The sequence below is a fragment of the Typopeltis vanoorti genome, chromosome 18 (genome assembly GCF_054136105.1).
Source record: "Typopeltis vanoorti isolate ZY-2024b chromosome 18, IOZ_Tvanoo_1.0, whole genome shotgun sequence".
In the NCBI taxonomy this organism is placed as follows: domain Eukaryota; kingdom Metazoa; phylum Arthropoda; class Arachnida; order Uropygi; family Thelyphonidae; genus Typopeltis; species Typopeltis vanoorti.
Window position 1 is genome coordinate 80,472,194 of NC_143566.1, and position 14,955 is coordinate 80,487,148.

Genomic DNA, 14,955 nt, shown 5'->3' on the forward strand with positions numbered 1-14,955 from the left:
AAAATCTTTGGGTCTGTGACACCCCACCTTACTAACGCCGGGTTAAGAGTTTGACATGCCTTTTCCCCGCTCCCTCAATAGGTCAATACAGCCTAGTTACTTTCACTAAGTGGAGGCAGCAATGGTGCACTCAGGATTTAATCTTCTGGGGCCGAGCTCTTGGGGAGGGGGAGATGGAGTAGACGATTTACGAATGCACACTACGCATTGCATACGACCTATGACATAGCAGGTGCGGCGATCGCCAATACATGATAAGTAGTATAGAAATAGAAGACATATTATTGTTATTATTGTTGTTATTGTTCCTGGCCACTCCAAGGAGTCGACAGACTCATCGAGGGAGGCCCTAACATCATGTCAAGAACAACTATTCGACATTCACACAGTATCTATCATACCTTGCCTTAAACTCATTCACGGTCGTAGCACCCACAACAGACTCTGGAAGCTTATTCCACTCATTCACCACTCTCCAAGTAAAAAACCTAGCTCTAACACCCTTGTCAACCACGCTCTTGCCCAGCTTCCATGCATAGCCCCTAGTCCTCCCACCACCAGTCATATTTTCAAAAATATCTTCTGGATCAATCTTGTAGAAACCCTTCAGTAATTTGAATGTCTCAATCATATCACCCCTCCTTCGCCTATCGTCCAATCTCTGCAACCCACAAATCTTCAACCTATTCTCATAAGGTTCATTCCACAGACCTATCATCTTGGTCACTCGTCTCTGGATCCTCTCCACTTCCTACCCATCACGAAGAAACCCTGGTGCCCATAACTGGGCACAGTAGTCCTGATGGGATCTTATCAAGGCTCGATACAGAGGAACAACAATAACATAAATAAAAAAATGAATTTTAATTGGGAAAAGTTTTTGGAAAATTTTCTAGTGTTTATTTCCTTTTTCTTTTGGGGAAGTCAGAGCTCCTTGTCCCCCTCCCTGGGTGCGCCACTGGGAGGCAGTGAGATTTCATTCACAATCATATCCTCTGACTTTATAATTAAATACAAAACTCTCGATCCACGTGTTTCCTTCAAACACATGCTATCTAGAAACTCTAGTTTCAACTTTAAACTTCAGGATTTTTATTCAACTTAGCTCAAATACATTAATTTGACAAACTTGAAGGTTTTCAGCATCAATAATTTTAAAAATCCACAAGCAGCTGATAATTTTTACAATAATAATATCTAACATTAAAATTGGGCAATTTAAAGCACTTCGGAAATTCGTATTGGGGAAAAGTTTTCGCAAAACAGGGATATTGCATAAACTGGTTAGCAACACTGGCGCTGCAGTTCATTGTTTATGTTTTCAGAACACCTAAGATGGCTGACTCGAGTGGAGATGATTGTAACGATAGCTCACCTCCACCGGTAAAAAAATGTAAATTGTCTCATGATGATACACATATTTTTGACGGATTTACTATCAAGAGGAAGTTAAATGACATCCCTGAGAAAAAAATTGCATTCTTGGAAGGAAGCTTTAAAGACAGTGAGTCAGCCGCTGTTATTATACTAGAAAAAACTCCGTTTTCTAAGAACTCTTTTTCGAAAATTCTTTCGAAAGAAACAGGTCTGAAACAAGTACTAGCAAACAGCGTGTATCAAACATATTGTGCATCACCACCTAATGAGGCAAACGGTAAGTTGTAATATTTTGGTTTAAAGCATTTATGATATCAGAGGATATAGTCGGACATCAGAATACCGGTAGTTCCAAAGTTCTGTCGAATGGGTAATATATTTCATATTTTGGATTATTTATAGATAAGTGACCACGATAACCTGTAAAACCACCGGTAAAAAAAAATAAAATAAAATAAAAAATAGTGCTGAGTAAATCATACTCCTGAAGTAATGTTTTTCTGTTTACCCAAAGAATCTTATTAGGCCTTTTTACACCTACTTGAACAAAATAATTTGTTCTACACTGTTTTGCCTCTACCTGAACACTTAAGCATGCAAATGTTTATTTATTTTTATTTATTTTTTTTGGGGGGGGATGCACATGCTGGACATAATAATATGCTTCATTTTATTAGTAAAGTAACATTAATGAACTGTTAAAGATTATTATTATTATTTGACACCTCCAGGGAGTCCAAAGACTCATCCAGGGAGAGTGTGCCAACAGCATCGAACGATAGGTCCCCTTCCAACTACTAACCGCACTCAAACTTACTTAATTGAGCCATTAGTAGCAGAGGCTACCAGTCGACCAACCTTTGCCAGCAAATATTTCTTTACAAGATAGAGCTTTATTATCCTTAGTGTAACATAAGTTCATTGCAATAATATGTAACCATAGTACTGAAATTATTATTATACAAGCACCTTCATGAAGGCTGAAGACTCATTGTGAAAGACTCAATATATCCATACACTCTAACATACTTCTCCTTGAACACATTAACAGACAAAGCACTCACAACTGACTTTTGCAACCCATTCCACTCATTCACAACTCTCCAAGCAAAAAATCTAGGCCTCATCTAAATCTAATAAAGAAAATCCAAACAAGATTTTCTTTATTAATCAAACATAAAACTTTCTTAACATAGTAGTAGTCTATATAATTTTATCAAAATGATAATTGAATGAATGCTGTTTTCTTTTAACCTAACATAAAACTATGCAAGATAAAGAAAAAAAAGAGAATTATACTTCTTTGCAGCAACAGTTTTTGCTTCATTATCTTGTCATATTGTACAGCTTTTAATGATGTTAAACTTTTTGCCAGAGTATGATTTTTAGTATCCTATACTTTAATTATTTTCAATTTTTCACCAAAGGAAGACATTTAACCAGTGCATACTTCCAGTCATCATATATGGTTGCGAAACTTGGTCTCTAACAAAGGCACTGACAAATGGAGAGGCCTGATACTAGGCATCACATTAAAAGATAAGAAGCCAGACTTGTATCACTAACATCATTTGTCACCACAAGCAACTAAAATGAAAATGGACTGGACATCTATCCAGATGAGTGATGGGCTACCATACTAACAAACTGGATTCAAAAGAAGGGAAAACACAGCCAAGGACATCCTAAAAGAAGGTGGAGTGATGAATTGTCAAATTTTGTTGGGAAAAATTGGTCAATCATTGCCAAGAACAGAAGAAAGATGGAAGGAACTGAAGGAGATCTTCATTCAGCAGTGGACAAAAAATGGCTGAAAAGAAGAAGAAAAAGAATACACAAAACATTTTATATTAACCATCTGCATTAACCTTTTGCTAAATGAAAATGTTTGTCTAAACTAACAGAAATTAATCATACAAAAATTTAATCTTGCAAATACTAATTATTCTTTAAAAATTACAGGTTATAGGCAGGCAGTTAGTCTGTTTGCAACTTTTGATTTTTTGTGTACTACTCAAGCACGCTTGTTACAGCTCCCTCCTGCATATCTATTATAATGTTTAATTAATGCTAGTCCATAGGGATCTGTATTCAGTATCTGTTCACTATGTCTACTAAGGAATTGTAAGATACCAATTCTTATATATAATCTAAATCTATACATACTTCTATGCATAGATTTAGTAAGTGTGTGACATGGTGAATTATGTTGTTTCCTCCCCATTTAATTAATTCTATGTGAATTAGGTCTTCATCAGAACATTTTTCATTTGTTTTAATGCTTGTTTTTATTTCATCTGTGGTGAACGGGGGGGGGGATGAATTCCATATGTGATGGGGAAGAGTTATTTATATTTGATTAATCTATTGAAGGATCATTATAGAGTTCTTTATAAAATTCTTCTAGTCTGCTTAGGATTTGTTCTTGGTTGTAGTTCCTTATTGTAGCTTCTTATTGTAGTTTCATTTTTATCTTTTATTGCAGTTATTTGACTTTTACCAGCTGATAAATGTTTTCTCAGTATTTTCATATTTTTATTGTTTTCAATTGTTTCTTTTATTTTTGCAGTGTTATAAGATCTTATTTCATTTCTCATCTTTTTCCTTATTGTTTTGCATAGTTCTGCCTATTGTATTTTAGAAGTTAAGTTTTTGTATTGTTTCATATTTCATCTCTTTTTTAGTAGTTTTAGTCTTTTTGTTGCTTTTGAATTTGTTGGCTGCTGAGATTATTACTTCCACTAGGTTTTTGCTTATTTTATTTATGTCCTCTTCAAATATATTTATTAAGTCTAATTTTTGATTGAGTTTTTCTTTGTAATCTTTCTTTTTGTTTTGAATAGGTTTTAAGTCATAACTATTTGATTTTTTTATTGTTTAGCTATTTTATTCTTTCCAATTTGGGGTTTATTTTAATTTTGGCTCTCACCAGTTGGTGGTCACTCCCTGTTTTTACTTGATTTAATACTGAGGTATCTTGGACTATTTCTTTATTATTACTCAGCATACAGGGTTAGCCTAAAAGAAATAGACACTTTCAAAGTTTTACAGAAAGAAGAGTTTTATTAGCATGGCTGAAATACTTACATGGTTTGAAGAGTACTTCTTGAAGTTTACATGGGTAAGTTACAAGTGTTCTATGTGTGACCCTTTTGTAACACAACAAATATCAATGCGATAGTCCAGTTCTTTCCAAACACTTCTCAGCATATCCATGTCAATCGCAGCAGCTACTGTGATGTGTTGTTTAAGATCGTCCACACTTGTAGGGAGAGGAGGAACAAAAACTCTGTCCTTTATGTACTCCCCATAAGAAGTAGTCACAGGGAGTTAAATCCAGACTTCTTGGTGGCCAACATGTAAGAGCCATGTTTTGGGCAGTTGAACGTCCAATTCAACAGCAAGGCAAATTTTCATCCAGGTAATTTCTAACTTCTAGGTGCCAGTGCAGCGGAGCGCCATCTTGGACAAATATGAAATCGTCATTGTCTTCTTGTAGTTGAGGCATCAGCCACTTACATAACATGTCTAGGTAAGTTATTCCATGCACTGTTTTTTCCTGGAAAAAGAATGGTCCATATGCCTTTCTATGGGATACAGCGCAAAAAACGTTCACTTATGGGTGAATCCCTCATATGCTCCACTACAGCTCTCGGGTTTTCAGTTCCCCATATATGAACATTGCGTTTGTTCACTGTACCACTAATGTGGAAAGTTGATTCGTCACCAAAAATTAGCCGGTCAAAGAAATCATTACTTTCTTCACTCTGTTGCTGCATGTCCATACAGAATGAGTGACGGACGATTTTGTTGTTTTCACTGAGGTTCTGCAATAATTGCAAACAGTAAGGGAACATTCGTAAACATTTACGCAAGATATTCCACATAGTCTTTCGTGGAACTTGAAGTTCTAAACTTGCACGTGTTGTCGACTTCTTCGGGCTGTGCGTGTAAGTCTCACGAACACGAGTCACTGTTTCCTCGGATACAGGTGGTCTCCCAGGACTTTTCTCCTTGCACAGACAACCAGTTTCCTTAAATTTCTTGCTTTAATCATAGATTGACTTCTTTGTGGGTGTTGTTTACCATACCGTGTTGTAAAACGACACTGCATGACAGTAACAGAATTTGTTTTTACAAATTCAGTCACACAGAACTTCTTCACCTGGCTGGCGGCCATACTGCTCGACTAACATCAAGGGCGCTCACGTGATGCTGACGTCACGAAGACAAACAAAAAGCTGAGGTCATAAATTTGAGGACTTTTTCTATAAAACAGTACTAAATGCTTTCTGATGTAACAAACAAATTTCAATTTATAAAGCGTTTAAACTATCTATTTCTTTTAGACTAATCCTGTATAATCTAGTTCATTTTTTATTTCCCCATTTAGACTTTTCCACGTCCATTAATTTTCTTTTGGGGGCTTTCCTAAAAAATGTATTCATAATGTAAAGCTTGTTACTGATAGAGAATTCTGTAAGAGCCATTCTTGAGTTGCTGCTTGTACATATACATATGGTCCATTGTGTCTATTTGGTGAGAGGGATGACCTACTTTGGCATTAAAATCACCCATTACTATAATAAAGTTTTGATTGCTGTTTTTCTTTTTTTTGTCTAGAGTGTGCTGCAGTGAGTCATAAAATGCTTCTATCTCTTCATTAGTGTGGGATGAGGTTGGAGCATATATTTGGATGATCTTGATTTTAAAGTTTGGAGTTTATTTTAAGTGTGATTTCTATTATTCTTTCATCTGAATAATTAAATTCTTCTATAAGATGTGTAATTGTTTTCTTAATTAGAAATTCTACTCCGTATTGTCCTTTTGTTTTCCCACAATAGTATAAGTAATCTCAATTTTTTTAGTTTTATTAAATGTTCATCCTGCCTGCATACTTCACTTAAGCCTATGATGTCCCATTTAATATGTTTTAGTTCTTGCTGTAAGATGGTAAGGTCTTCCTCTTCTTTAAGTGTTCGACAATTAAATGTTCTTATAATGAGGAAAAAAAAAGGATTGCATTAATTACTATTATATTTATGAGTTCTTTAGGCTATTCCAGTATTGCTTATTATTTGGGAAAACTTCTTCACTACATCATGTTCTGACCTCCATGAATGATTTTGATCAGAGTAGTCATATAGTTGGGGAAATTTAGTCACATCCAGTGTTTGCCCATTATGGCTATGGGCTTTACAGCCTTTCTTTCTTCTTCTTGGCATTGTAGTGGAGGGAGCATATATTTAGATATATTCTCCCATGGTGGCCAAGTAACATCTTGGGAAATGCATTTTATCGCTCTGCCAGCTCTTTGCTCAGTATCAACTTTTCCATGGCTCATTACAAAAAAGTCACATAAAGCCCTCCAAATGACTTTTACTTAGAACTAGCATTTCGACCTTCATATTAAGGTCATCATCATCATCCGGAGTGTGTGTGTATATATATACACACACATATACACAGACTAGCCCAGTAGCACACAGGATGTAATCTTGGGAGGGGGGGGGGCAAGTTGAGTAGATGATTTGAGAATACACACTACACATTGCATACGACCTATGACTGAGCATCTACAATGATCGCTAATTCATAAGTAGTATAGAAATAATAGAAGACATGACACAACATAAATAAAAAAATGAATTTTAATTAGAAAAAAAAAGATTTTTGGAAAATTTTCTAGTTTTCCTTTTTCTTTGGAGGGAGCCAGGGCCCCTTGCCCCCCCCCCCTCTGTGTACACTGCTGGACTAGCTATATTACAACTCAAACAGTATGTCAAAGTAACACTAATTTATTATACTGACCTGACCTCTAGTGTGAAAATAAAAAAACAACAAAATCCTACAGCAAAGCTATATCCTGTTTTACATGATCAAAGAACAAATTCATATTAATCTTTAACACAGCAATAGTGATAAAGGAGAAATATGAGAATAATTTTTACTCTATATGTTGATTTATTATTGAAACATATTGCATAAATTAACCCTCAGTAGAGGAAATTAAGTGAAATATACTTTAAATATTTCTCATTTTATCTAAAAAGATAAACAAAGACATTATTCAAGATGTGTCTACTTATAATTTGAGATCTGAATGTAGCAAATAGATTGGCTATTGAAGACTGTCACATCATGCACATGATATTTTTAAAAATATTTAAAAAAGCAATGTTTTTCAAAATTATTAATATTAAATATATTAAAATAATTATTAATTGAAAATGTTCTTGATTTATTTAACATAAATTAGCATATGTTAAACTCTTCTAGCAAATGCTAAATATATCCTAGCTAGTTTGAGCATTCTAAAACGTGAAAAAATGTAATATATATATATATATATTTATTTATTTATATTTGCAGTTATATGTTAAGAAAAATAGTTAAATGAAACTCATATTCAGTTTTGTGATTTTCCTTTAGAAATAAAGATCACAGTTGTACATCCGGCAAGTGAGAAGCATATTAACAAATATCTTTCAAAGTCTATATGTTTGGTTAATGAGACATCTGAAATTTATAATACCATAACCCGTCCTTTTATTGATAACCAGCAGTTATCTTTGGAGGTAATTTTTAGTGTATTTCTTTTATGTACCATGTTTTTATTATTATACCACTTTTCTATTCGTGAACTTTTTTTTTGTTGTATAACACAAAGCATTCCTCAGTTATTGTTTTTCACAACAAAGCATTATCCAGATATACTTGATTTTAGCATGGCCAGTGACAAACTGTTATTTGTTTTTGATTATCACCGAACAGGGAAAAAAATTGAAAATTTTTCTTTTGCCTTGAAAATACTTTCATCTAGGTGGGTCTGACTACTGATATGTGATTAATTTTGAAGTACAGATTTCACATATAAATTTAAAATTGCCCTATTGCCCTACACCTTTTCAGTAATCAAAATTACCATAGATATTACATTTCATATATGTGCAGTACATTTTATACAAGATCTTCTCAATCATCATTTTTAATTTGAAGTTATCTGGTGTGAGATGAATGCCAATATTACAAAATATATTGTTGGGTGCTACTGTAGACCTAGTGGTCCAGAGGAAGATATGGATGCCATGCATCAGTAGATTAGCAATTATCATGAGAGACTTCAACGGGGGGAGGGGATATAGATTGGAAAGAGGAAAGCACATGGCAAGATGGAAATAGAATTTATGTTACAAAGGCATAATGACCTGAAACAGCACATGATGGAGGTGGCCAGGTGTTTGAGAGTGTTAGATTTGGTAATAGCATCAGATCTATCTATAATGTGGATTACCGTTCACAAATTTCAGGTCAAATTCTTAGCATTCTAGCAGTTTTAAACTGCTCAGAAGGTGAGGCAGGATGAGCTCCAAGACAGTAGCACCTCTAGGTACTATTGTCTTAAAACCAATCCAATTGAATGCTGTCATTTGTCATGAGTTGCTGTTTTTGTTTAATGAGTTTCAACTGTTTTGCATGCATGAAGTGTGAACTGATGTGGCAGGCAGATTTTTATATATAATATAGACAAGTTTTTAATATATAATTTTTGATAAATTTGTAACTTTTTTGCTCATATTTACAACGGAAAACAGTATTGTAGTCAAAGGAAGTGTGCCTCATCCTCCTGTTCCAAATTTTACACCTTTGAGTAATTCACATATACCAACCAAATATAGCATTCTCCTTCATTATTGTTTTCTAATATACAATATCTTAAAACAAATACATTGTTCCCCACTCTGCACAGATTTGTTTACAATTAATTGATAAATTAAAATGTTCCTTATCCTACAGTTAATTGCATTGGACCAATTAAAATGACCACTGATGGGCTATACACTCTTAAAACTTTCATACAGCGATAATGCAGTCATAATCGATAGTATTGACTGGAACCAAATTTCACCTCCTAAAAACAATAAAGGTAGATTGGAGAGATAGGAGGTTCATATTTAATCTTTACAAGCACCAAGAATCCCTAATAGAAACAGCCAGCAGTAAAACAAAAACTGCAATAGTAGGAATATGTAGAGGTGTTAGACAGGGGTGCTCTCTTTCACCCATATTGTTTAATCTACATTGAAGATGCAATAAATAAGTTGAAAGAACTAATAGAAACAGGAATTAAGATAAATGGAATTGATATTAACTGGCTAACATTTGTGGATGATATAGCAGTTATAGCTGATAACAAAGACAAACTGAAATCCACCCTGACAAAGATGGAAGAAATTTTCACACAGTACAGCCTAAAAATGAATTATGAGGAAACAAAACTATTAATTACTAGTAAAGCAAATCCATTGAAAATAAACCTGGAAATAAATAATAACCTAATACAACAGGTATCATCTTTTAAATATCTTGAAAGTCTTATAGCACCCAGCTCAAAAAAAAGACTAGTGAAAACATACATATTGCATTGCATTATATGATTGTGAGGCCCGGACGCTAACAAAACAAAACAAGACATCAAAAAGTTGGAGGCATTTGAACTTTGGTGCTGGAGAAAGATGATGAAATTTAGTTTGACAGAAAGAAAAAGTAATGAATTTCTAAATGTAGTTCATGAAGAGTGGTCACTAATGAACCACATCAATAATAGAAGAAAAAGCCTAATTGGACACCATCTGAGGCGTCGGTGACTGATTACAGAAATAATGGAGAGGACTGTAGAAGGAAAGAGGCCACAAGGTAGACCAAGAATTTCCTATATAAATAACATAATGATGCTAACTGGCACTAAGAGTTATGAAGAGATAAAAAGGAGGCCACAAGACAGGATGTTATGATGTGCTGCTATAACTAACCAGTTATAGCAGTCTTCGGATTGATGCACCAAAGAAGACGAAGAAGAGGGTTGCATAAGTCACGGCAGCATAACCAACCAAAATGGACACGCAATTTCACTGTTAGGCACAGCAGTAAAAAATATTCAGGAATGCATCATGGGTACAAACATTTCAGTATTGAAGAAAACTCTCTGAAATGTGGAAAGGCAGGTAGAATAGGGTAAGATTTTTATTTATTCAGGTAAATGTTTAAGGCAAGCACACTTCAGAAGAGTGACATCAAAAATGGACAAAGTTATCAGACAGTCAAATTAACTGCACAAAACAGAAGCAGAACACTACTGTCAATTTCCTATGCTACTCACCAACCATTAGGAGGAGAGAAGAAGCCTTCAGATGAGGCTAATAAAATTGTGGAAGGAAAAGTTAGGTTCAGGGCAAATAGATGTCAGAATGAAATTTTTACTTGAAGACATATAGCTAAAAATGAAATGATGAGAATATAACAAGATCTGCGCTTAAGTTTTGTACTCGTAGATCAGGCAGAAGCATATGATAAGGTACCAATTAGGTGCAGATGTGAATGGAACCTTAAAAAATCAACTTAGAATAAGAGTGAAATTAGTCAAAACATTAAATTTGCAGCATACAGAACAGTCTTCAAATGAGTTTTAACTTATGAATCTGAGAGTTACTTTAGAAATAAAATATTGATCAAAATAGAGACTATAGAATATGAGAATTGTGAGAAAAATTATGGGAACAGATGATATCAGTGGCAGAATCATTAACAATGAAGAAGTTAGAAAGGAACTTGACATTGTTAGTGGTTCTAGAGTGTGTTTGTTTAGAGCTCACCTAAGGTGATATTGAAAGTTTATTTTTCACTTGGTTAGAGTATAATAAAATTAGTTTAATCCTTTATCCAAGTGTGAGCAAACAAAGTTTGCGCCTGAAGTATCTTCAGGACTAGGGTAAGGTGATACCACACCTTACCCTAGTCCTGAAGATACTTCAGGCGCAAACTTTGTTTGCTCACACTTGGATAAAGGATTAAACTAATTTTATTATACTCTAACCAAGTGAAAAATAAACTTTCAACAACCTTCTCTAAATCCAGAGTAATTTATTAAAAAAGGGTGGCACACCGTTTGGCAACTCCTATAGGTAGAGATGACCTGCGAATGCTTCTGCCTGGTATTTCCACTAGGGCCTGGCTCCCACTGAAGAGACCTCAATAAAGGTCAAAACTAGTCTGGGTAGTGGCCCTTCCCTTAATGCATGACATTAGACATATCCGCAAGGAGATGTGTTTTGCATTATAGGAGATACTGAGTTAGAAGTGTTGGTAGCTTTCTCCACCTTTGCAACGAGTTGCCCTGGTGTGGTATCACCTTACCCTAGTCCTGAAGATACTTCAGGCGCAAACTTTGTTTGCTCACACTTGGATAAAGGATTAAACTAATTTTATTATAAGGTGATATTGTTACTTAAATATTATAGGAGAGGAAAAGTTTGCAAAACAGATAGGTGGATTGCAATTAATAATGTTTGAGAAGACTGAAATATAAAATTTAACCATATTGGAGATGACAAATAACAGATTAATGTGGTGTAAAAAAGTTAATAGAAAACTAATAATAATCAAACTTAATTATTTAGTTCCATCGTAATATTCTCTGCACTCCTTGAGAATAATGCGTATCAGACGATGATGATGCTACTGGAATACAGAGAAAGATTTATTTCAAAGTATGTAGAACCAAAGGCTTCAAATGCATTTTAAAGACAAATTCCATTCATCTGGATCATGTTTTCTGTCCAGCATTTACCTTAACATCATTCAAAACACATGATCACTATTCAGAAAGGGGGGAAAAAATCAAATTTTTGTTGATGCTTCTGAAATGAAGTGATCTTTGTTCTCTTTCATGGATATTCCAGCATTGCAACCTTAAGAGTTTAGCTTGGTAAAATTCACATCACAGTCATTCACCTCTGCTTAGATTATCAGATAAGATGTTTGCATAATTTTTCAGCTGAAATCCTAGGTGTAGTTCAAGATAACAGTGCTACAATTTTCAAGCTCATCATTCATTAATTTTCTCTGCAGTCTGTGTCTTAGGGATGTATGAACTTACAGTGTGATGTCATGAAGTCTGGTCCCATTGCTGAAAAACTAAGACATTTGTTAAAATGAAGTAGCACTCATTGCATGGTTTTAAGTTCTTTCCCCATTCCACCATACATCAATAGCAAGTGCCATTGATGATGTGTACTCTTTAACCATCCTCTTAAATACTGTTCATACCTATTACAACATAGAGAGCCTGGGTCCAGTCCAGATCTCCCATTTTACGTCCAAAATATGACTCATATTCTTTCTTGGTCAACAGAATTAATGTTTGTAGTACTAGTTTTAATGTCGCTTTGTCACACACACACACACACAGGAAAATGTGTTGCTCTGTTTGTGCACTTATGGGATATAATGACACTACAACTCCAGCTAGTGATCAAAATCAGCCAACCTTCCATTAGTGCAACCATCAAAAATGCACTCCACAAAATCACTTTCTCTTAACTAGTGCTAAGAATGAGAGCTATGTCTGCCATTCTGAGCACCAGTTCACATACACTACTGTGAAGAGTGAGAGTTACGGCATACCAATAAAGCTACCTCATTGGACAGTGGCACATGCATATCAAATAATATGATGAAAATAATCATCACGTCATGCACCTCTATGCTATGGATTGTTGACTTTGAACTGGTTCCATGTAAGTCCATATTACTGCTTCTGCTGAACAAAAGATGTTTTCTTAAGCCAAGGATGGGTGATGGACAATGTGGCTGTTTCTATATTTATTGTATACCTAAGGCAGATTTCCGTTTTATACAGGGGGGTATGAATGTGCAGTCACTTCTTTATCTACTGCCTTATATGATATTTCATTGATTTCTAATACATGGTTAGTAGGGTTTGATTATTCATACGTAATACTTTGGACCTGCCAAATGTAATTCAACCTCCTCATGTGGAAATATTATCTATATACATGTGTAAACTAAATGCTTTTATACTGATTTGGAAATATAAGCTGTCCATTGTTTTCAGCACAAAAGCAACTTACCTGCCTGGTTGGCTAAGTGGTTAGCATATCTGTTTTTCAACCAACATGCTGTGGGTTTGAATCTCATTATGGATGTTTGGGATTGTATTGTCTTTGGTTGGTAGGTGAATATGTTAGGAAAGAACTGTACAACATGCACTGTGCTCTGCCTGTGAAGCAGTTTTCTGGCTTCGAAGTCAATCTGTGTTATTGAACCCCCCCCATTCACGAGATTTGGCTCCTGCAGACTTTTTCCTCTTCCCAAAGATGAAGTGTGCCTCGAAAGGGGAGTACTTCAGTGACATTGAGTACATCCAGTGTGATATGACCCAAAGACTGAAGGGGGCTCTCATTCAGGACTCCCACCATAACCTTCAAACACCTGTATGACATGTAAACGTGTACAGTTGGAGGGAGATTATTTTGAATATCTGTAATTGACAATTTTAAATATAAGGTCTGACACAGAAAAAATGAGACTGTGCCTCTATCTCTTTTTATTTAACAAATCGAGAAAATCAACTATGATCTCTTTCAAAATAGTTCCCTTCTGAGTTGACACACAGCTGCATACGATGCTGCCAATGTTCAAAGAAGTTCTGCAGATCATTTTCTGAAAGGCTGTTGAGGATCTCCGTTAACAGCCTTTTGCTTTTGTTTTTTTGGGTTCCTTTGAGCGCCGACTTGATTTTTGGGAAGAGGTAGATGTTGCAAGGAGCTATGTCTAGCGAATAGGGTGAGTGCTCAAGCACAGTGATGTTGTGATTAGCTAAAAATTGCTTCACAGACAAAGCATTGCAGGCTGATGCATTGTCTTGGTGCAAAATCCAACTGTTTCTCCACAATTCTGGTCGTTTCCTTCTCACGTGTTAGTGCAATTTCATCAAGACTTCAAGTTAACACTGCTGATTTACTGTCTGGCCACTGGGAACTAACTCTGCCATTACAATACCCTGGATATCGAAGAAAACATTCAACATGGCCTTGAACTTCGAATGACTCATGTGTGCTTTTTTTTTTTTTTTGGTCTTGGAGAGGTTGCTGATTTCCACTGCATTGATTGTCGCTTGGCTTCTGGATTATATGTAAATATCCAAGTTTCATCACAAGTAATTACCAAATTCAACAAATCTGGTTCATCCTTAATGCATTGCAAAAGGGCCAAACACAGTTCCCTGCAACATTCTTTTTGTTCATCTGACAACATTTTCGGAACCATTTTTGCACAAACCTTTTTCATGTTCAATTCTACTGTTAAAATGCATTGAACACTTTTCCTAGCCAAATGAATTTTCTCAGCTACAGCTTGAATCCCAACTTTCTGTTCTTTTTGAATCACATCTCACACTTTTTTAATGTTGTCATCGGTAACTGCTGTGCATGGGCGGCCTGGGCGATCATCTTTCAAGGTTTCTCTGCCTTCCGAAAATCATTTGTACTGTTCAAAAATACATGCACGAGACGTACTATTCACCATAAGTCTCAGTCATTAATTGAAAAGTTTTGTTGCTGATTTCTTCAATTTCACAAGAAACTTGATATCAACTTGCTGTTCACTCTTGCACTCAAAAATTTTCTGACTGAGAGTAAGAAAACATCTATGTTTGAACACACGTCCTTTCGTATTGGGTAAAGCAATGGAGTTGAGCCTTGTCTCATGGTGATAGGT

General features: G+C 35.2%; 1 protein-coding gene across 1 annotated transcript in view; it reads left to right on the forward strand.

Annotated features, from left to right (window-relative positions):
* Positions 1-1,329: 1,329 nt before the first annotated feature.
* LOC150096839 (m7GpppX diphosphatase-like) overlaps positions 1,330-14,955 on the forward strand; it is a 39,041-nt gene continuing 25,415 nt past the window's right edge. Inside the window, exons 1-2 of the mRNA XM_090407931.1 lie at positions 1,330-1,654; positions 7,810-7,955. Coding sequence (XP_090264057.1) covers positions 1,336-1,654; positions 7,810-7,955 — 465 coding nt within the window. The 5' untranslated portion in view covers positions 1,330-1,335. The remainder of the gene's footprint in view (positions 1,655-7,809; positions 7,956-14,955) is intronic.